At 36.3% G+C, this 23,308-nt stretch overlaps 1 protein-coding gene across 1 annotated transcript in view; it reads right to left on the bottom strand.

The window, feature by feature from the left end:
- Positions 1 to 23,308, bottom strand: part of CAPRIN1 (cell cycle associated protein 1) — a 36,489-nt gene that overhangs the window by 7,686 nt on the left and 5,495 nt on the right. The window contains exons 3-15 of the mRNA XM_070383576.1: positions 15,163 to 15,225; positions 14,972 to 15,058; positions 12,396 to 12,634; positions 12,237 to 12,319; positions 8,006 to 8,143; positions 6,722 to 6,774; positions 6,558 to 6,644; positions 5,079 to 5,234; positions 4,848 to 4,956; positions 2,911 to 2,972; positions 2,327 to 2,437; positions 1,975 to 2,124; positions 765 to 915 (exon numbers count right to left, since the gene is read on the bottom strand). Of these exons, the coding sequence (XP_070239677.1) occupies positions 765 to 915; positions 1,975 to 2,124; positions 2,327 to 2,437; positions 2,911 to 2,972; positions 4,848 to 4,956; positions 5,079 to 5,234; positions 6,558 to 6,644; positions 6,722 to 6,774; positions 8,006 to 8,143; positions 12,237 to 12,319; positions 12,396 to 12,634; positions 14,972 to 15,058; positions 15,163 to 15,225 (1,489 nt within the window). The remainder of the gene's footprint in view (positions 1 to 764; positions 916 to 1,974; positions 2,125 to 2,326; positions 2,438 to 2,910; positions 2,973 to 4,847; positions 4,957 to 5,078; positions 5,235 to 6,557; positions 6,645 to 6,721; positions 6,775 to 8,005; positions 8,144 to 12,236; positions 12,320 to 12,395; positions 12,635 to 14,971; positions 15,059 to 15,162; positions 15,226 to 23,308) is intronic.

A 23,308-nucleotide genomic window follows, 5' to 3' on the forward strand; every position in this document is an offset into this window, starting at 1 on the left:
TGAGAAGTCCAATTTTATCATTCAGAAGCATAGACTGCATAACTGCCAAATTTCTATCAGAGTATGGTTGATTCAAACTCTACTGATTAGTGATGCTAACTACCACAGGGATATGTAAGAAAAATTATTGTTGACCCAAGTCTGTCGAGAAATCAGAAGAGTTATTCACATCAGTCAGGTTTACTAGTTTGCTGTGGGATTCAAATTAAATCTCTAATTATTTGAATTGAATTAGCAAAGACCTAAAAATATATATATATTTATGTCTTACAAATAAAAAAACCTACTATTGTGAGAGATATGGTAACCAGCCAAATTGTGACCTTATTTGCTGGCAAGGACTTTGTTTTAACCTAGTCTACTAAATGTAGCCTTACCATGCCTTTACTGCTTAACTTTGTATAACTGATTTGCTGCCAGATATCATGCTACCAGGCTTCAATTAATTAGCAATTAAAACCAAAGTTGATCCTAATTCAAATAGCAAGTTTAATTCCACTAAAATCACCAATGACATAGGCTATTATGAAAACTCACTGACCAAAGGAAAATGGGCATATGGTCTCCAAAACCTGCACATAATTCACATACAACAAATATGGACTTGATTGTACTCAGAATCAGCAATGAAAAATTAATTTGTTTTGGACTACTACCAAAATAAAAACTCTTGGTCACTGCCACTGTCAAATCCAAACTCGCCTAACAATGTCAATCACTCCAGTGGAAAGCAAGAAGCCAATGAGTGACACTGGTTTTCCTACCTGTTTGAAGCTGTTCTTGCTGAAGCTCTGTTTGTTCTACTTGGTGAGGCTGACTGGAAAAGCTCTGGTTGTAACTGGCCTGGTACTGATTTTGCTGTTTTAAAGTTTCTGGTTCATTAACAGGAGGAACTGGGGCATTCATATTGAATACCTATAAGTAAATAAAGTAAATGATTAGTTCTTCCCTTTATGCTAATCATTTACCTACTTTTAACGTGGCAGATTTCAATGTTGGTTTTAACTGAGATGTAAACAACAAGTATCACAAAAGTCTCAAAGATATTTATTTCTCTTTCTCTCATACACACACACACATGTCATACAGCACTTTTTAGCAGAGTATAAACAGGGATTAAAAATCTGAGAAGACACAGAATCAGAATCCTTGGAAATGCTATTATAAATGAGAAATCTTAAAAGATGCAAACCCCTGAGACATTATCACTTCGATAAATTAAATCTATGAACTTAAAGTTGACTATTTCATTATATTTTAATCGAAAATTAGTATTTTAAGCATTTGACTATGAATTTTCCTGTGAGCACTGTTTTAGCTATATTCCATTGATCACAGGATTTTCATTATCATTATTTTCTAGAAATCTTGCAATTTAGAGATGCTCACTGAAGAACCAAAGAGTAGTATCATAACATCTATTACTCTGAGATATAATTCAGTAAATTAAAAGATTCAGTAAATATGGTAAAGTGTAAACAATTGATCTCTAGGTAATGATCTGTGTTGTGTGTATGCTCCACCGTGTCCTACTCTTTAGGACCCTATGAACTGTAGCCCACCAGGCTCCTTTCCGTGGAATTTTCCAAGCAAGAATACTGGAGTGATTTGCCATTTCCTTCTTCAGAGGATCTTTCTGACCCAGGGACCGAACCCACACATCTTCTGTTTTGGGGGGCAGATTCTTTACCACTGTGCCACAAGGGAAGACCAATGATATATATCAGTCTACTTTTTTCAAATTTAAAATTCTGTTAAAGGGTGAAACTACAAAACAAAATGTAGGCACATAACTCCTAAGATTCAAGTTGATCTCTGTGAACAGAAAAAAATGAGTTTTATGTTCAATTAAACATAACCTAAAGTTACAGTAGATGCAGACTCAAGCACAAAGTTTTTGTGACATTTTGCTGAGACTCTACATGAAGATAGTACACACCAGGCACTTAATGTCAACTGACTTAATCTGCTTACCGTTTGCATGGATTGGAATGGAGCTGCATTTACATTGATTCCACTGCTATGTAAAGGTTTGCTTGTCCCAGCCTGGAACACTTGAGGCTGAGAAGCAGCAGGAAGGGATGATGATGCTGTAGTCTGGTCTGTATTTAAAGAGATCGTCGCCTAAACACAAAGTGAACAGATGCACTTTAACAGATGCAGTGAACTAAGACCATACGTATGTTAATAAACGCAACTATCTTATGAAATAAAAATATAGTGAATGCGTTAGGTCCAAAATAAAGAGATACTGTATTAACAGTTATTTGCCTCCACCCAATTCAAGTGCCTCATCAAGTTTATATGACCTAGAAACACAACTTGCCTGAATCTGATCAATCGGTTCCTTTTGTGGTCGTTGGTCAGTAGCATGAGAAGGTTGGTACAAGGGTTGAGATGCTGTATATCCCTCACTTGTGGATGAAACCAAAGGAACCTAACAAAGAAGTAAAGAAATCAAAGCTTCATTCTGTTATAAACCAACTTCATTACATATAAGGCTAAGAAATAGACATTCATGTTAAAGAGACTATAAAACCTAACAACTGGGAAAATACATATATTATTAAAGCTCAGTTAATAAACCCAAGCCCAATTACGAAGTTCCCTATAAATGCAGATAATATCTACACTAAATTTTAAAATTATGAAATCTAAACTATGTCATCTCAAATTCTCAGTTTGAAATTTAAAAACTTCATTATAATTAAAAACCATAAGGATTAACAAATAAATTGTTTTTATTAGTTTATTAAAAGAAAAATAAATGTAAACATGGAAATAAAAGTTGATAGCTACTCATGCCAGACTTGACAGTGATCAAACTCACACTTGGTTTTCATAAGCTAGCTAAGAAAGAGACCAAAGAACAGATTAAAAACAAAAACTACAAAAATATTTCAGTCTTACCTGTGTAGCTTCTGGCTGTACAGAAACTTGATTAGGTTGAGCAAGTCTAGATTCAGAATGAACTGTAAAATTGACCAAAAAAATACTGTCATACAAAATAAAATTTCTTCAGAGATGTATAAATATCTTTTACTTAGTCTCTAAAGTCAATTTTCTATAGCCAAATCCTAAATAAACTATTTAGCAATTAGGAAAATAAATGGGGAAGTACAGGAAGGATTTTAGCTTTCAAGTGAGCATTTTCAATTAACTGATACTCATTATTATTAATCAACTACCACATGCCTTTCACTTTTTTTTTTGGAGTGTTAGTGAAACAATACTAACAAATAGGTGTAAAGCAGAATAAGAATCAATGCTAGAATTATCCCTGAAAAAGAGCTTTTTAAAGCAGTTAACTACAAAGGAGCATAGTCAAAATTTTGAGATAGATAATATTCAGAAGTATTTTAACTATCTACTTTCAATATAATTTCAAATGCTTCCACTGGAAAAAATAAAAATTTATCTTTAAAAAGCCTATATTCAATTCAGTGTGCATGTTATTGTCAACTTTCATCATTCTTCCACTACTCTTCCAAATCATGGTTAAACAGATCATCAAAAATACAGGATCTTTGGTTAGTCATTTGGAAATCATCCATTTTCACTGGAGAGTCTAGTTGACTTACCACCACCTGAAAATCTAAATAGCTTTACAGGTTATATCAGTGGTGCATGTGTTGACTGGCATAGCTAAGAAAACTATGTATTTTCTTCCTCTGGTAGAGCTCAAAAAGTGAACACTAATAACTTTGTGAGTCCCTGATCTGTTTTCTAACTCTTGGTAGAGATAAGAGCTCCCTTTCCTTTAGAAAAATCCTAACTTACCATATTAACTATGTTTATCAAACATAGTTTACTAGTTGCTTTCACCAGCAACTCCTTTTATAACATTTAAGATCAACATTAAATGTGTTACTTCATATTGTTCCACGTTTATGCCCTTAATGCTGACATGTTGTAGGAAAAAAACAAGACTCAAAATTACTAATGGTCTTTAAGAGATGCTCCACTTAACCCAATACAAAAGCACCAACGCTATTTATTGTGCTGTTTCAAATAATGGTATAAGACTAGTGAGAAATGGAAACTTCAGCTGTCTTCTAGTCCATCTCTTCCACTTTCCTCTTAAGCATTTCCTTACCCACTCACTACTCCATCTCATTTTTAAAAGTAATAAAATGTTCAGAAATCCTCCTAAAAAGCTGCAATCATCCTTCAGAGAAAGACACCTATCTTTTATAGATTAATTTTTAAAAAGTAGTTTGGTGTTTCCTTTTTTCAAATATAGATAACGTTTTTTTGTCACACAGCATGTAGGATCCTAGTTGCCTCGCCAGGGATCAAACCCGCACCCCCTGTATTGGGTACATAGAGTCTTAACCACTAGACCACTAGGGAAGTCCATTCCTAGGTTAATTTTGAAATTTAAAAAGCCAAGCAAAATTTCATCATACCAAAAAAAAAAAAAACAACCAGGTATAACACATCTATAGTTGTACAAGTCAGGATGTGGCTGCTATAGGGCAAGGGAAGAGGTAGTAACTAGACTACAAGAGAACACAAGTAGGCTTTTGGGGTATTAGTAATCTTCCACTTCTGGGTGCTGGTGAGTTCAAATTTGTAAAAACTCATCACACTTTAAATTTGCATGTATGTTTCTGTATGTCCACATGCCAATAAAGTTACCAAAAAAAAAAACCCACCACTAATAACAATGGAACTACTACATTTATGGTTCTTATTATAGGAAAAAAGAGTTAACATTTCTTACCAAATTAAAAGACACAAGATCTGAAAGTAAACATTAAAAATAAAAAGATTAATTTTCACAAACTTTACATAACCTAAAAACACTGGTTCTGTATTTCTCACATAAACATGTCACTACCAACCTGGAGGGCAAACCAGCTGGGGTATGTCCATGTTCTGTGCTGGATTCATCGGCTGTGCAGATACAATGGCAGGATCAAGTGTCTGGTTTTCAAAATCCAACATTGAATCCTAGGATATAATGCAATTCATATTTAAGTAGGATATAATGTATAAAGTTTAGGTAGGATATAATGTAATTAAGTTAATGTAAACACTTAACCTATCTATCATAGTGTTTGACTAGTATCTACCTGTATGAAATTATAGGGCCCCTGCATTTGTGCCATAAGGTCCTGTACTCGCTGTCTTCTCACGAGGGGATCGGCTTGAGCCACTGGGGTCAAAGAGTGGGGTTCTGGTACTGAAGGAGATGCAGCCTGAGGTTGCTGCTGGAGTGAATTTACCACCTAAAGCAGAAGAGGAAGACAGGTTGGTAGAATGACAGAGCTCCATCCATCACCGTCATGACTGGTCCCCAAATTACACATACCATGTATACTATAAACAGAGTAACAGATTTGAATGTCATCAACCTGACCAAATTAAGTTGAAGTTAACATTCTGATCAATGCTCTCACTTCTACAGTGTTCCCAATTCCACAGGGTTGCCACATATTAATAGCATTTCAGGTTTACCTTGTAAACAGCTTTAAAAAAAAAAAAAAAAAACCGTGTCTACGTCCTAAAACCAAGTATTTTGCTTAAACTATTAACCCTTCTACAGTAAGTAAACCTATACATCTATATATAAATATATATCTATCTCAGTACCTGATATATACTAAGCATTCAAGAAAATGTTAGCTATTATTATCATTAAACTTGAGTTCCTATCACTTCACTCTCCACCAGTACCATAGGATCAAGCTCTATCACACCTTGTCTAAATTGCTACAGAAGCCAAATTTCACTCTACCTATCATCTTCCTAATAATTTCTCCTAATTATTGTTTTAAGTAATTCCCTGCTCTGCTAAGAAATCTCACTAACTGTTATTATTGCCAATTTACAAAATTCTCTGCCTGGCTGTTGCTGCTGCTGCTAAGTAGCTTCAGTCGTGTCCGACTCTGTGCGACCCCATAGACGGCAGCCAACGAGGCTCCCCCGTCCCTGAGATTCTCCAGGCAAGAACACTGGAGTGGGTTGCCATTGCCTTCTCCAATGCAGGAAAGTGAAAAGTGAAAGCGAAGTCGCTGAGTCTTGTCCGACTCTTAGCGACCCCATGGACTGTGGCCCACCAGGCTCCTCCATCCATGGGATTTTCCAGGCAAGAGTACTGGAGTGGGGTGCCATTGGGCAAGTCAAAACCTTAGTTCCTTTATACGCAATACTGAGCTAACAGAACTTGGTAATCAACAGCATCAGGGTGAAGGAAGAGTCTGAGATGACACTTCAATGTATCCCGTTAGGTAGTCTTTCTGAAGGCTATCCATGGAGACCAGATTTTCATGGTGCAACCTGATTAACAGGTTGTGTACTTTAATAGATTGAGCACATAAACCACATAGATATTTGTATATTTTCTTGTAATTAGAACAGTCAAGCGGTGATTATATTAAATATCAACAGAAACAAATCACCTTTTAAACAGAACAGTCTTATATAATGAGTCTGTTATTATAATAAGTGTACTTATAATGCAAAATACTTAAAAATCTAAATTTGTTCTTAGGAGAGATAAAAAGTACTAATTAAAGACAAAAGACAACCTTGTAATCGAGAACTCTTACCTCAACTGTTTCAACTGTCCAATCATCTACCTGCTCCTTTTCACCACTGCTGAACTGTGTTTCTGCCATAAATTGTCTATTTACATACTGCAAAGCAAAGTAAATGTTTGAGACCTCTGTTTGAAAGACAGAAAGAAAAAGCTAGCATAAAATAAAAATCATACCTCTGTTGATTCAACCTCATTTTGTTCAGTATATTCTTCCACTGGCTCAGGTTCTAAAAGGTTGAAAAATGATACAAAGAGTGTAAAATATATTTTTAAAAGTTAACAATTCATTTAAATCCAGTTCCCCATCATATAGTCTGAATTTACAAAGTTATAGTTAATAGTAAGTTTCTGTATTTTATTACTCTTACAATAGTAGAAAACTTTTTTTTACCATGTATTCCAGGCTTATTTCAACAGTAATTATTCTGGATCAAATATGATGCCAATAAACCAGCACCCTAGTCTCCACACTAATCTACTTCGTAAAAGTGGTGGTGGTGGGGTGGTAAAGACTACTGAAGAATTTCCTGGCAGTCCAGTGGTTAGGACTCAGTGCTTTCACTGGCAGGGCCCAGGTTCAATCCCTGCTCAGGGAATCAAGATCTTGCAAGCCCCTTCCCCCCAAACAAAAACAAAAAAAAAAACCCTGACTTAAATTGCTTTATATTGATCTGCAACCGTAAATTCCACCAATCTGCAATGTTCCCGTCTAGTTTCAACCTAATAGCTAACACTTGTATGAAATGCTTACCATTGTATACATATTACTTCCTAAATGAAGAACCTGAGAATACTGAACTTATAGAAGTTCAGTAAGTTGCCCAAGTTTTACACAGCTAACACGTGTTGTAGCCAAGATTTTATCCAGGCAATCTGATTCTAGAATCCATGCTTTTACCTATCACAACAAAACTAATACTCCTTAGATAATGCTTCCAATAGTACTCAAAATTTTATTCATCAACTTAACGTAAAAGTCCACATAGTAACTGTTTACCTATATATTAGTGATACATTGGGTGCTAGAATAGATCTCTGGTGCCTGAGACATTTATAGTTGTAACTCTCCATCATAGAAAACAACAACCAAACCTCATACCATTCTCCTCAAATACTGGCATGGTAATAAGCCACAATAAATGAGCACACATAAGTCAAAACTCTATTTGAAAAGCCATATATACAATAGTTGCCCCCTTATCCATATTCCAACTGACCAATAATGTAGCAAGAGAAAGACATTTGTAACAGGGATAAAGAGCAATAAGATAAATAACTGATATTTAATACCTCTGGGAATTATTCTTAATGTGTTTTGTCAATATTTGGTCATGCTTCAAGTTTCTCTAAAAATCTAAGTGTACAAATGTAACTAAATAAATGTCTAGCTTGAACCTGTGGCAAAGGAAAGTAAAATCAAGACCCTAAACTAAAGTTCATAGCCACCTGAGTACTCACCAGCTTCAGCTGCCTGGTCTTCAACTGTAGGTGCGGAGGCTGCCTCCTCTTCCTCACACAGACCATTCTGGTGGTTGTGGGTGCTGTCAAAGTAGTTTGACTGGAAAACACGCTCAACAATTTCCTTTAGAGCTTTATCTAAAAACACATTATGAATTATAATCTTAGACTATCTGACTTAAAAGATTAAACATTCTATAAGATATAGTAGTAAAAAAAAAACAAAACCCATCAACTGTTACTTAAAAAATTAAAACATTAAATTCCAAAAGAAATTTATTACAGAATAAGTGAACAAGAAATTATTTGTATTAAATTTTAAGCATTTTAAATAAGTTAGTCCAAAAAAAAAGTCCAAAATAAAATCATTAATTCTTTCAATAACCATATATTTAGCACCTAACTATACGTTACTCAATGTACTAGGCACTGGCATTACAGAAAGGTATGTAAAAGACACAGTATCTGCCCTCCCGATTATCATTTATTCATTCACTAAGCATTTATTTAGCACCTAACTATATGTTAAAAAGTGTACTAGGCACTGGGGCTACAGAAAGGTGTGTGAAACACGTAGTATTTGCCTTCCCTAAGCTAACAGTCCAATAGAGAAGAGCTCTCAACTACTCACAAAAACTGTAAAATACCATCTGTGAAAAGAACTACACAGAAGTACATGCACCGGACCTAATCAAGCAGAGACCATGAGAGGCTTTCCTGGTGTAAGGATTACAAGAGCTGAGATCTGGAAGATGAGTCGTAGAGAGGGAAAAAGTATTTCAAGGCAGAGGCAACAGCATTTACAAAGCCCTGTACAAAGAAGGGTGCCAAATACAAGTCAATTTAAGTATGCATTGAGGCTAAAGCAAAGGAAATAAGGAACAAGCATAAGGAAGATATGTCTAAAGACTGTTAAGGGCCAGAGTTTGTAAGGTCTTACAAACTATATATATAAAAAATGTAATTAAAATAAAACCATTAAAAGATTCTAAAAAGGGATGGATGGTGAATTCAGGTGAGAGCATTACAGAAGAGAAAAAGCAGAAAAATAGAGAAAGAAGTAGATTCAAAAGAAATTTAAAAGGCAAATATAACTGTCAGAACTTGGTACATAAAGCTGTCAGGGCAGCAAGTAAAGGTCTATGTCAGGAGTTAATTTCCTGGCCTTCTATAGTAGATGTAGATCAAGAACTATTAACGTTCAAGCTGGTTTTAGAAAAGGCAGAGGAACCAGAGATCAAATTGCCAACATCTGCTGGATCATGGAAAAAGCAAGAGAGTTCCAGAAAAACATCTATTTCTGCTTTATTGACTATGCCAAAGCCTTTGACTATGTGGATCACAATAAACTGCGGAAAATTCTGAAAGAGATGGGAATACCAGAACACCTGATCTGCCTCTTGAGAAATTTGTATGCAGGTCAGGAAGCAACAGTTAGAACCGGACATGGAACAACAGACTGGTTCCAAATAGGAAAAGGAGTTCGTCAAGGCTGTATATTGTCACCCTGTTTATTTAACTTATATGCAGAGTACATCATGAGAAACGCTGGACTGGAGGAAACACAAGCTGGAATCAAGATTGCCAGGAGAAATATCACCTCAGATATGCAGATGACATCACCCTTATGGCAGAAGTGAAGAGGAACTAAAAAGCCTCTTGATGAAAGTGAAAGTGGAGAGTGAAAAAGTTGGCTTAAAGCTCAACATTCAGAAAACGAAGATCATGGCATCCGGTCCCACCACTTCATGGGAAATAGATGGGGAAACAGTGGAAACAGTGTCAGACTTTATTTTGGGGGGCTCCAAAATCACTGCAGACGGTGACTGCATCCATGAAATTAAAAGACGCTTACTCCTTGGAAGGAAAGTTATGACCAACCTAGATAGCATATTCAAAAGCAGAGACATTACTTTGCCAACAAAGGTTCGTCTAGTCAAGGCTATGGTTTTTCCTGTGGTCACGTATGGTTGTGAGAGTTGGACTGTGAAGAAGGCTGAGCGCCAAAGAATTGATGCTTTTGAACTGTGGTGTTGGAGAAGACTCTTGAGAGTCCCTTGGACTGCAAGGAGATCCAACCAGTCCATTCTGAAGGAGATCAGCCCTGGGATTTCTTTGGAAGGAATGATGTTAAAGCTGAAACTCCAGTACTTTGGCCACCTCATGCGAAGAGTTGACTCATTGGAAAAGACTCTGATGCTGGGAGGGATTGGGGGCAGGAGGAGAAGGGGACGACGGAGGATGAGGTGGCTGGATGGCATCACTGACTCGATGGACTTGAGTCTCAGTGAACTCCAGGAGTTGGTGATGGACAGGGAGGCCTGGCGTGCTGCGATTCATGGGGTCAAAAAGAGTTGGACACGACTGAGCGACTGATCTGATCTGATACATAAAAATGAAACTTCAGAGACATTATATCAAAGGAGTATAAAGTTAATCCTATACTCCTTTGATATAAAACTATTAGGAATTTCCTGGCCATACAGTGGATAGGACTCTGTGCTCTCACTGCCAAAGGCGTGGGTTCAATCCCTGGTCGGGACCAAATAAACTATTTAACGATTTTTTGAATACTGAACAGAACACTTCATGTGCTCTCTCCCCCTCTCCTTCAGAATCTCCTGCCTCAGAGCTGTTTTAAAAACTTATGAAAGCTGAATGCAAAAACCATACTAATTTGAGTAAATTACACCTTTCTATTAACTGTACATTCCTAAGATGCAAGAATGAGGCTAGGTAGAAAATAACATCAAAACAAGGGACAGGCTTAGACTTTAACCCTTATTACTCAACAGAGTTCATGAAAATTTTATCAGACATGACGAGAAGCTACTTTTGAATCTAACAAATTTACACCCATGTCAATTACTTTCTAATCAAGTGGGGAATTCAGTACATATTTGTAGCAAAACTAAATCAAGAAGTTGGTTTTTTTTTTAATCAACAAATACAAACAACATGGGTCAACAAATCAAGAAAACGGATTTCTTACATGAAAAGATACACAAGCATTGGCTCCTCGTATTTGATTTACCCGTTTCCTTAAAGCAAATACATCCCAAATTATATCATACAGTTTTGCCAAAAACTCTTGTAATTTCTTTTCAATCATAATAGCTAAAAAACAAGGCATACAGATACTTTTGCCTTGCTGCTGCTGCTAAGTCGCTTCAGTCGTGTCCGATTCTGTGCAACCCCATAGACAGCAGCCCACCAGGCTCCCCCATCCCTGGGATTCTCCAGGCAAGGATACTGGAGTGGGTTGCCATTTCCTTCTCCTAAGTATATTCAAATATCTACTTCCGTAAATCAACATTAAAAACTGCTAACAATCCAGTCCCTTTTACTAAGTGGTTAAAATCTAAAATTCCTAATTTACTGAAGTAAGAGAAGGCAATGGCACCCCACTCCAGTACTCTTGCCTGGAGAATCCCATGGGCGGAGGAGCCTGGTAGGCTGCAGTCCATGGGGTCGCTAAGAGTCAGACATGACTGAGCGACTTCACTTTCCCTTTTCATTTTCATGCACTGGAGAAGGAAATGGCAACCCACTCCAGTATCCTTGCCTGGAGAATCCCAGGGATGGGGGAGCCTGGTGGGCTGCCGTCTATGGGGTTGCACAGAATCAGACACGACTGAAGCGACTTAACAGCAGCAGCAGTATAACTTAAAAATATCTTATATAAAAAAAAAAAACTACATATTTACAGTTAAGGAGCTCATATATAGATTGTTGGTCTAGATAATTAATTAGCTTTTTTCAAAATACAAACAAAAGAATATCCGAAATTAGCAGAAGTCTAAGAAAAAAAAAAAAAAACTAAGGCAATGACCATGAATAGAATGCATGGGGTGGAGTAAATGTTTTTCACAAGATTTCATCCATAAGGAAAAACCAGTCCCCATTTAACACCAAAAACAATGAAAGCCAATTTGGTGTTAATCTGTCCCCCTGAAACAGAATAAGTTAAGAACAAAACTATGTTAATTTAGGACTCCCATCTTTACCAATTTTTGGTTGTTTGAGCTGATGTTTTGATTTATATACACAAAAAAAAAATTTGCAAAAAATAAAAACATACAAAAAGGAAACAAACCAAAAAAGTAAAAAAGTAAACAGTGGATGAATATTACTTACATATTTCTAAAGTTTTCTTCAATTAACATTAAATAGGAAATTAAACTTTAAAGGTTCTTAGTCACAAAAATCAAAGGTTGTCAGTGATACTCACAAGTTGTTCCACATACAGGTTTTTCCTTTCCTTCCAGCAAGTCCCACAGGTGAATGGAGGCATGTTCATACTGCTCATTCAACCTAATAATAAAACATCTGGTTAATTACTTTTCAGTTGTCAAGACAACATTTAGAAGTTTCTGTTATACCACTATACCTCAAGCTCATGTCTCGTTCAGGGTCTGCTAATTTGTAGAACTCATCTAACAACGACAACTCCTCTTCAGACAATATTGGCACTCCATTCAAACCTTGCTTCAGGTCAGTTCTCACTTCATCATCTCCTAGTTTGTCCAAAACATACTGCAGCTCAAGTACTGTTTTTAAACGTTTCTGTTCAGCTTCCTCTCTCATAAGCTGCTCCCGACGTGCTGTCTTCTTTATTGTTTTCTGAATCTGCATAAAGACATAAACATAAGACATAGAAATAAATTTTATAAAAACTCATTTACTTCAATTTCAGGTCCAAAGTAAGTAAGACACATTTCACTCACTGAGTTAGATGTGACTCTGACATACAAAAGAATGACTCCCAACTTTAAAAGTTTAACAAATGGAACTGTTTTAAGTAGTTATTTATTAGAAATTCAAAACACATGTTTTCCTAGAAGGTATTACACTATGGAAATGGTACCAATGAAGCAAATATTTGCTTCAAAATAATCTAGCAGACAGGAAATGAGGACATAAGTGTGCATATAGGTAAAATATAATTGCTCATGAAATGATGCTAACTGTAGAAGCTAGGTATAGGTAAATGTAAGTTCATTAGTCTTTAGTTCTTAAAATTTTCCATAATAAAAAGTATAAAAACTAAAAATTTTCATTAAGGTTCAGAGCCAATTTTAAAAAAGAAACCCTACCACAGCCACAATTAAAAAAAAAAATAATTTATGTCTATCTTTAATAGAAAATGGTTCAAAATTCTAATTTCAATTGCCTACTACTGACTTAAACGGAGATGTCAAACACACTACTACCCTCTTATCCCAAATAATCCACCACTTCCATTCTAGGAAGAAAGTCAGGAATGAGAAAATAAGTTGAGAAAGCAAAAGAAGTATGACAATAAAGAAAGACACTTTGGATGAAATGAGAAGTAGGGAAGACTATAAAGACTAGAAAAGGTAGGCTTGAACTAGGTTAAAGAAGCTCTTGAATAAAAAACAAAAAACATGTTTAATAACTGTGGAAAATGCAACAAAGGATCAGAGTTAAAAGACTGCCAAGGAAGTTAAGGGCCCAGTGAAAAGTTCCTTTTTTAACCAGTGTTAAAAAAAATCAAAGGAAGATATAAGTATCTTCATTTACACTGTGACAGTAGCTTCAGAAATAGATACTCTATATTAAATTGTATATGGTAATTCTACTTCTATGACTCATTAAAAAAAAATCAGAAACAAGAAATTGGGCAGGGTTCTTCAAGCCTGAGGCTTTGACCTAAGTTAAATGGAACAAATCCCTACTTGGATGTAAATCAAATAACCCCATTCCATTTTCAGGAGTATCATCAATATTTCCCACCTTCAATAAAATTTAATAAGTAACAATAATATTAAGTGCATGAACCATTATATTAAGTGCATGAACCATTAGTTACGTTTCAAATACTGTTCTAAGCACAACCCTATAATGAGGTAGGCACTAATTGTTTTTTTTTTTACAGATAAGAAAACTGAAGCAATGTGACAGCCTTGTCCCTCTTTTTCTCCCTTTCCTTTCTAAACTACTGGCTCTTTCTCTGGAAAACCCTGACTGATATAGGTATAGGAAAGTTAAGTAATCCTTTCTCTAAAGTCTTACAACTATTAAGTAAAAGTGGCAGAATCAGGATTCAAACCAGGCAGCTTGGTTCCAGAATCAGAACTTTTCATCTACGTACTACATTGTCTCTCATCACATAATAAACTATTTCAACAAATCAGAGGCAACTTTATATTTCAAAGTTGTTGCAAGCCCTTCTCCAAGGAGCCAACACTAATTCAGAAGGATATTAACTTTCTGGTCTAAACTATCAAGAAAAGTATTTGACTCTGCTCGTACTTTTTATCCTGTTCCCAAAGACTTTGGTCACATCAAAAGATGTTGGGGAAAAACACACCCCTTCGTTGAATCAAGAGCTGAAACAAGTGCAACATATCAGCCGGCCACATACCTTAAGATCCCTAATGGAGAAAGTCGTAACCAATTATATAAACAAGCCTCTTTATTTTCTGATAGTTAACAGTATTGTAAGATAGTCCTGAGGCATAAGGGAATACGTGAAAGACAGAAGTCTATCACGTTTATACAACCATCTCTTGGTATGCAAGGGGACTCAACTCCGGGACACACTACTCCACACCTCATGGATGCCAAAACATCTATAGGTGTTCCAAGCGCCTCATAGTACACCCTCTGTATCTGTGGATTCAACCAACCTAGGATTTCAATCCTCGGATCCAGACCCCTGCAGATACAGAAGGCTGACTGTATATATTTGCACAGATAATTTTTAGACCAATGATACATGTCCGTCATATATGAAACTCAGTCCTTTTAAAGGGCATCTTCAAGGTGTTACATTAAACTTTACAAAATTGTAAAGAAACTTAGATATAATTGGATCCAATCCTCTCCGCCTTGCAGAGAACTTATCAACAGTAATGCAAAAACTAAAACTCAAAAAATACAACAAAATTTTCTGCCTTCATTTTTAATATTTTATAAACAGATATGCCACCTTTTACTTACATCTTGGCTTAATGCCATGAAACTCCTCTGTAATTCTTTTGCAAACTCCAAGTTATTTGTGACTTCCTGGTACTTAGACACGGCATCCTAAAATAACAAAAAGGAAATCCAACTTTTACTGGAAACACAAAGAAACACAAAATTAATCTTATTAAGTTACATAAAATCTAAATAAAATATAACATATTTACCAGCTGATCTTGATTAAGCCTTTCCCCTTTGTTCATTCGTTCCTGATAATCATCAAGCTTGCCCTATATTAAAAGAAAAAAATAATTATATTCCATACTGGAAGTATATACCAGCTTAACAATGCTAAAATAACAAACCCATATAATTCTTTAAGTTTGTCTGAAATCTTGCCCTAAACATACTTTTTACATACTTTTTAGATAAACTACAGTTTAAGTTAGTATGTAAAATAGCATTAGTTTAATTGTGAATTTAAAAAATGAATTTAAATATCCCTGCCATGCTGATACCAAATATTGTATTATAAGTCAATGATACGTTACTGCTTATTTTCAAAATTATTTTAATTGGAGAGTAATTACTTTACAATGTTATGATGATTTTTGCCATACATCAACATGAATCAGCCACAGGTATACGTGTGTCCCTCCCCATCCTTGGGCTTCTCAAATAAGATGTGCACCAGATGGCCCAAGCTTATGATACCCATCCACATGAGTGACAGCCACAATTCAATGAGGAGTCCACTTACACTCAAGTGACCGTATCAGATACCTTATTTTACTAAGTGTTAAATTTTTGTTCTTCCCCTCCTCGCCAAAGAATTCATGTACGTTGTATATTTGTTTTTCTCAAGACATGTGCATACTGTCTTTGATGTGCCCCACTCATTCCCCTTAAAAATGAAGTAAATTCAAGCTATCACTTACAGTCACAGTACACTAGTCATCAGCTTTGCTCTTTATTTTCTCACAAACGTAACTAAATGAGCAAGAGTGGGGGAAGAAAATTAAGCCTCTGGTTTAAGATCATTCTCCTATCCCTCCACCCGCCCAAAGTTGGAGGTTTCCTAGGCTACTATTCTTAAATTTAAAAAACTCCCCCACAAACATACTCAGGTAATAAGGTATAGTCAAAAATTCAATTGTTTTAAGGGTCAGAGGAGAAATAAATAGAAATATAAATTAAGGAAGAAAAACCTTAAATAATCACAATAAATTACAAACATACGTAGTTATTCCTTACCCTTGGCAACAGTAAAAAAAAAAAAAAAAGAAATCAAGAAAACAGATACAAACTAAGGTTCTGATAAAACTCAGGCACAGAAACAAGCTTAAAAGCAGTGTTCAAAAGTTGTTTTCAAATGATCCATTTTGTTTGTACCAGAAAACAGTATTCAACTTTCATAATCATTTTACTTTAAAGTTTATCACACTTTAGGTATACTAAAGGTAAATAAAATCAGTACAATCATTAAAACATCAATGGATGATGAAACTATTCAATCTTACTTAGGTGAACTATTTATACAACAGTAAGCCCCCAGGGCTTCCCTGGTGGCCCAATGGTTATTAAGAATCCACTTTGCAATGCAAGGGATACCAGTTCAATCTCTGGTCCAGAAAGATCCCACATGTCCCAGGGCAACCAAGCCTAGGCACCACACCAATGAACCTGCACCCTAGAGCCTATGCTCTGCAACAAGAGAAGCCTACACACCACAATTAGGGACAGCCTCTGCTCTCAGCAACTAAGGAAAGCTTGCTCTCCACAACTAGAGAAAGCCCCTGCACAGCAATGAAGACCCAGCACAGCCAAAAATAAATACGTTTATATAATTAAAACGTTAAATATATACATTAAAAAAATAAGCCTCCAACTAAGTTAATATAAAATTCAAGTCTAGAATTACAATGTCAACAATTTGAGATTTTCTTTAGTAATCAGACGAAAGAAAACTTTACTAATACATGTCCATGTATTACCTAAAAAATCTGACACTTTATGAAAGTGAACCATATTATTCTGAATTTCTTCCAACCATGAGAGACTTTGTGGTACTTACTCTGTTTAAAAAGAAAGCTTAATCTTTAAGAAAATGAATCAAGATTTTTACACTGATACGGTACACCTAACCCCTAAGAGAGAAGTTAAACTGCCTTAAACACTGAGGATGAACAAAGACAGTTCATGTTTTTAAAAGGACAGGCTACTTAAAAAAAAAACTAAACAAGTTAAAGATTTGCTTTTAATTATGATTTATGATGTAATAATAGCATTATAATCTGTATTCCAGTACTTAGAAATATACAAATAAAGATATGCCAACAGGAATGCCTGAAATTTAGTGCCAGTACACAGTTAAAGTTCTAGCACCTAGGCAAAAGAAAAACTGCTGTTAGCTTATACATTTATTATCTCCCCCTTTTAATAGCATTATACATTTTTCAAGAAAACTGTTGCTAAATCAGGACATTAGCACATAATGAATGCTCTACAAATCCACAGGGGATGGTTTCACATACCTAGCATTACCATTAAATGTCTGGAGAACTTAAAACTCCTAAAAACTGTGTGTGTATGTGTGTGTGTATATGTACACATATATATAAATATTTTTTAAGGTGTTAAGAATGGTACCTGAGTGGTAGAATTACAGGCAGAATCTTTTCCTTCTGTTTTGTACACTTATTTTGCAAAGACATAGCTTATATAATAGTGATAAAAAAAAAATTAAAATCTTGTGCTATACAAAAATGTTAAGATTGTCAGATTGCAGGATACTGTCAGGACTTTCACCTACAAGAATCCTTGAGTATGCATCTATATTATCCTAGGACGAGATATGGCAGAAAAGCTCCAATTTTCTACACAGCAGGAAATTTGCTCTTCATCCAACCCCAAGATCTACGTCAGATTACATTTTCTAAAGACGACTCACGTTGTACTGTTCTACAACGTGACCTTGGCACTTCTCATTAAAAACTAGTCTAATTCCTCTGCCATAGTACTGAGCGGGCTTCAACCAAGAGAACAGTGGAAATGATCCTATGTGACTTCCAGGGTTGAGTCATAATAACAATGCATCTCTGCCCTGTTTGCTGGTCACTAAAACCAATCATGTTTGGAGCCCTGAGCCATCATTTAACACGTCCAATAACCCTGGGATTGCCATGCTATGAGGAAGCTAAGCTATGAAGAGAGGTCTCAATTAAGAATTCTGGTCAGCAATTCTAGCGTTACGTCATCCGAGCCCAAGCATGAGACATGTGAGGAAACAAGGTTGAGTCTTCCCAGCTGAGACCCCAGGCATCACAGAGCAGGTCAGCTCCACTGTATGCCCTAAATCCCTAACAGGCATCATCTGTGTGCATGATAAAATGAGGTAAGTCCCGGAGTAATCTGTCACACAGCAATAACTGGACGGTTAAGAGGTCAATGACAAGAGAAAGCAGCTACTATGCAAACTGGGCTTCATGGTACACAAATTCTTGAAATACTGTCACCCACAAGATCTCTGTGTAGCCAAAATAAAGATCTATGCATTAAATACAAATAGAAAAATTGCCCACTTGGGGTTAAAATTTGCAGTACAAACTAAGATCATTACATAAATAAGGATTTGCTTGTCAAACTGACAGGTCCAACATTAACCCCCACAAAAACAGAGGGGCAAAGACAGGAATAAAGTACTCTAGACAAACACAGCTTTTTCATTCCCTAAGCTCCAAGACAGTTTCTAACATAGTGTTACAAATTTGTTAAATATTCGTATCATCCACATAAAATGAATATTAAGTTTTTTTCCCAGCAGAATGGAGTTGTTTTTCTAGCATTAGATATCTTCGTCAGAAAGCCTACCACAATACTGATATAACTGAAAACCTGCCCTCTTAGATTCTATCTTGAAATATCCATCTTGAAAATTCAATTCAGGGTTCCTTTTTCAACTGAGCATCCCTAATGTATTAAAAATTCATTTATAGCACCACATATGAGCAAGATGGCACAGTGGTGAAGAATTTGCCTGCCAATACAGGAGACATAAGAGATGGAGGTTTGATCCCTTGGTCAGGAAGATCCCCTGGAATAGGAAATGGCAACCCGCTCCAGTATTCTTGCCTGGAAAATTCCATGGACAGAGAGCCCATGGGGCTCCAACAAGTTGGACACAACTGAGTGACTGAGCACAGCACACATGAGCAAGATAAAAATCGGGCCATTTTCCAGGTTACTCGTAATCAGAATCTCTAAAGCAGAACCATGGAATTAGACGATACCCAGTACATGTCAAAGACTAAGACTATACTGTTATGTAGTACCGAGAAACCAGTCCCACTCTTCGGTTTCTTTGTTGCCTGTAACAGTTCAGAGTATTTGTTATGACAGGCATTCAAATTTAAAGTATCATGCAGGCACTATTATCAATCACATTTCATTTAAATGGAAACTGAAAGGGCAATTAAATAACTTGCCTAAGGTCATCTATGAGATGAGATGGTTGGATGACATCACCAACTCTATGGATATGAGTTTGAGCAAGCTCCAGGAGTTGGTGATAATAAGACAGACAGGCAAGTCTGGCGTGTTGCAGTCCATGGGGTCGCAGAGTCGGACACATCCGAGCGAATGAACTGAACTGAAGGTCACCTATCCCAGAAAAACCACTTGTGCCTCAGCACTGTATTTCCACTCTATTCCAGCTATTGCTACACTTCATTTCTGCCCTTCTGCTGCTATCTTCTTCCTTCCTCCAGAACTGCAGTACACCCAGATCTTCCATCACCCCCCCCAAGATTTTTTTCATCAGCAAAGCTGCTTTATCTAAACATTTTTTTTAAAAATTCACTAGGTGCTACAGGGCTGTGTGCTAAGTCGCTCAGTCATGTTAGACTCTCTAACCCTATAGACTGTAGCCCCCCGGCTCCTCTGTCCCTGAGGATTCTCCAGGCAAGAATACTGGAATGGGTTGCCATGACCCCCTCCAGGGGATCTTCACAAGCCAGTAATCGAACCTGCATCTCTTAGGTCTCCTGAATTGGCAGGCGGGTTCTTTACAAGTAGCATCACCTGGGAAGCTATGAGGGCGGCATAAGATATTCAAAATGACTGTTCTCCAGAGATTCCCTTCCTTCCTGTTATAACCAACAAATTCCGTAAGTGAATAACTGGAAAAAAATGACAGTTAAAAAGAAATAGTAAAAAAAATGAGAGACTCAAAAAACCACTAATTCTTCAACCAGACAACTGTGGTGGTGTGGGGGTGGGTTTAGTCGCTAAGTCGTGTCCATTTCTTGTGACCCCATGGACTGTAGCCTGCCAGGTCCCTCTGTCCGTGGGATTCTCCAGGCAAGAATACTGGAGTGGGTTGCCATTCCCTTCTCCAGGAGATCTTCCCAACCCAGAAATCAAACTCGGATCTCCTGCATTACAGGCAGATTCTTTACCAACTAGACAACAGTAACAACTAGTTACTAGTAGACAATTAGTAAACAATAACAACTAGTTACTAGTAGACAACTAGTAAACAGTAACAACAAGAAAAATTAGCAAAGACAACATCTTTAGCTTGACTACCTAGGAAACTATGTTATTCTCATTCTCAATTAAGGAAATCTCTAAACTGTGGGAGATTACTTAAAAATGAAGCTTAAAATAACAAAAATAGTAGTAATACCTAGCTATATCTCATATTACTTTCTCTCCAGGCCAAATAAATCACTTCTGTAGTACTGAAAGAACTTGTAGAGTGATAATGTAAATACAACAAGACAAAGATTTCTTTTCCTCTCATCTTTCCATAATCTTCAGTGGCCCTTTCTAGACATTTCAAGTCCCTAATCCCTGCATTCCTGTTCATCTAGAAACATGAGTTCTGACTTTGCCTACATAGTGGTAGGCACCTGACTGCCTCCAACAAACGTTCCTCAATTCAACTGAGACTGAGTTGCTAGTAAAATTCACAGCAGACAGGAAAGGCATCAAGAATCAAGTTCCTTCAATTTTTAAAAGGAGGGTATAGATAACATAGAGTACAATTCATAGAAGATTCATAGCAGCTCTCTCCAAATGCTAGAAGCCTTCACATGTTGCAGGAGTCTGAGCTGTTACAGAAAAAATATTTAACAGTGGTGTCAGGGATGTAACTCCAACATCATGAACTTAAGAGTTGTCCAAAAATGAAATAGACTTTCACTGAGAAATGAGCATTTCACCAGGCCCTAGAAGACTGATTAATACAGAAGCTCACTGAGTATCAAGACTGCAGGAATCCTTAACACTGAAGAACAGTAAAAGGATGCTAAATCAGTTGTTATCTAATGTCCCGTTGTAAGATAATTTTTTAGGCAAGTACCTAACCAGGAGTTATAATCTGACAAGACTTTTGTCCAACTGGGCTTCCCTTGTGGCTCTGCTGGTAAACAATCTGCCTGCAGTGCAGCAGACCTGGGTTCTATCCCTGGGATGGGAAGATCCCCCGGAGAAAAGAAAGTCTACCCACTCCAGTATTCTGGCCTAGAGAATTCCATGGACTATATAATCCTTGGGGTCGCTAAGAGTCGGACATGACTGAGCAACTTTCACTTTCACTTGTTCAACTGGAGGGGGAAAAAAGACAATCCTATAAAAACTTATTCCTTGTCCATGGCAGTAATTATGTAGTTAAGTCTGAATGAAAGAATGCACCTAACCTTAGTAAGAAAATGAAAAAGTTTAGAGTTCCAACATCACCTACTTTGATTTATATTCTTATAAAGTATAAAGCTTGTGAACCTGAAAACAAATGATCCAAAAAAGAAAGAAACAATTGACAAAGATAATCTTAACAAGTGTCTTTTGAATTATTAGTTGCTTCAGCCAATGAGTTGGTACAACTAAATGGTTTATATACTCAGCAGGGACTTCAATTATTGATAGAAAGATGTGAACTTTTTAATTCATTTAAAATGGAGACCAAAAATTTTTTTCCCCAATGATTAGTATATTTCAGCTATCTCTGTATTTGGATAAGAGTATTAAGGGGAATGCAGTGAAATTTCTAATAATCTACAATAGTTCAAATACCAAAAATCATCTGTCCTCCTTCCTAAGACTATTAACAAATCTTGTTTACACTACCTAGATTTTAAGATAGGAGTTTTCTAATTGCTTATTCATCAATTCTACTCACTTAAAAAAAAAAAAATCCTTCAGGAAAAAAACCCAATTAAAAAAAAAAAGTGCAAGTAAACAGCTCTATACAAAAAAGCATTTTCCCCCTCATGGATTAATCCATTTTAACAGGATTTTATTGATGAAAATACAAGTATTGCTATGTAATGATTTAGTCAATCTATCAAATATTTATTTAGCATACGCCATGTACAAGGCACAGTATGATACTAGTAACAGTCTCTGCCCTCCAGCAGTTTACTACCTATTAGAAAAAATACATAAGGTGAGAACATAAGACAATATAAAAATGCAAAGAAAGTGTACAGACAACGGGTAGCACAAGAAGTTAAAGGAAACAGACTGCATGGTCAAGAAGCACACCTTACTCTTTCCTCAGAAATAGCAATTGAGCAGAGGTGCAGTAAGGTCTCTGTCATCTGTGTGTTTATATTCATACTCTGTCCAACTAAAGCACCAGTATACAGCTACTTGGAGAAATAAAAAGATGAGAAGTCAAGCACCTTACAATTTCAACTTTGACTGACTTTCTCTTTTGCTACTCCTCTCATTCTCCTCTACTGCATACATACTATTCATTTCCTCTCCCCAAAGGAACAAATTATTAAAAAAAAAAAAATCCAGAAACTTGGAATACAAGAATTAAGATGTAAATATTGACACATCTCCTACTTCTCTCTACTGGTAATGTTATCCCCAGATTTTCTGGCCTATAACATACCAAGCTTGAGTAGAGACTAGCAAATGTGCATCTGGGGCTTAAGCAAGCATGAAGACAGACTTTAAATGGAACTTCACCTGTACTGCTAGTCACTGGAGGCCATTACCTAGACAGCCTACAAACACAAATTTAGCAATGAGATGTTACTATATAGGTCTACAGAAGAATAAAAAAGCCTTTTTCTTTTGCTTTCACCTTTTCTAAATAGAGAAACTCTAAAATTAAAGTATGTGGGAAAAAAAATAAAATAAAATAAAGTATGTGGGGGGACTTCTCTGGCAATCCAGTGATTTAGACTCCATGATCCCAAATCAAGGGGAAAGGGTTCGATCCCATTGGGAACTAAGATTTGGCATGTCACAGTGTGGCCAAAAAATACATAAAAAATTTAAAAATAATAATAAAATTCAGTTATTTGAAGTAAAAGGCTTGGTTCCACAGGATCAGCTGTAACTTGAAAAACTACACTA

Source organism: Bos mutus, chromosome 15, assembly GCF_027580195.1.
Source record: "Bos mutus isolate GX-2022 chromosome 15, NWIPB_WYAK_1.1, whole genome shotgun sequence".
Lineage (NCBI taxonomy): Eukaryota > Metazoa > Chordata > Mammalia > Artiodactyla > Bovidae > Bos > Bos mutus.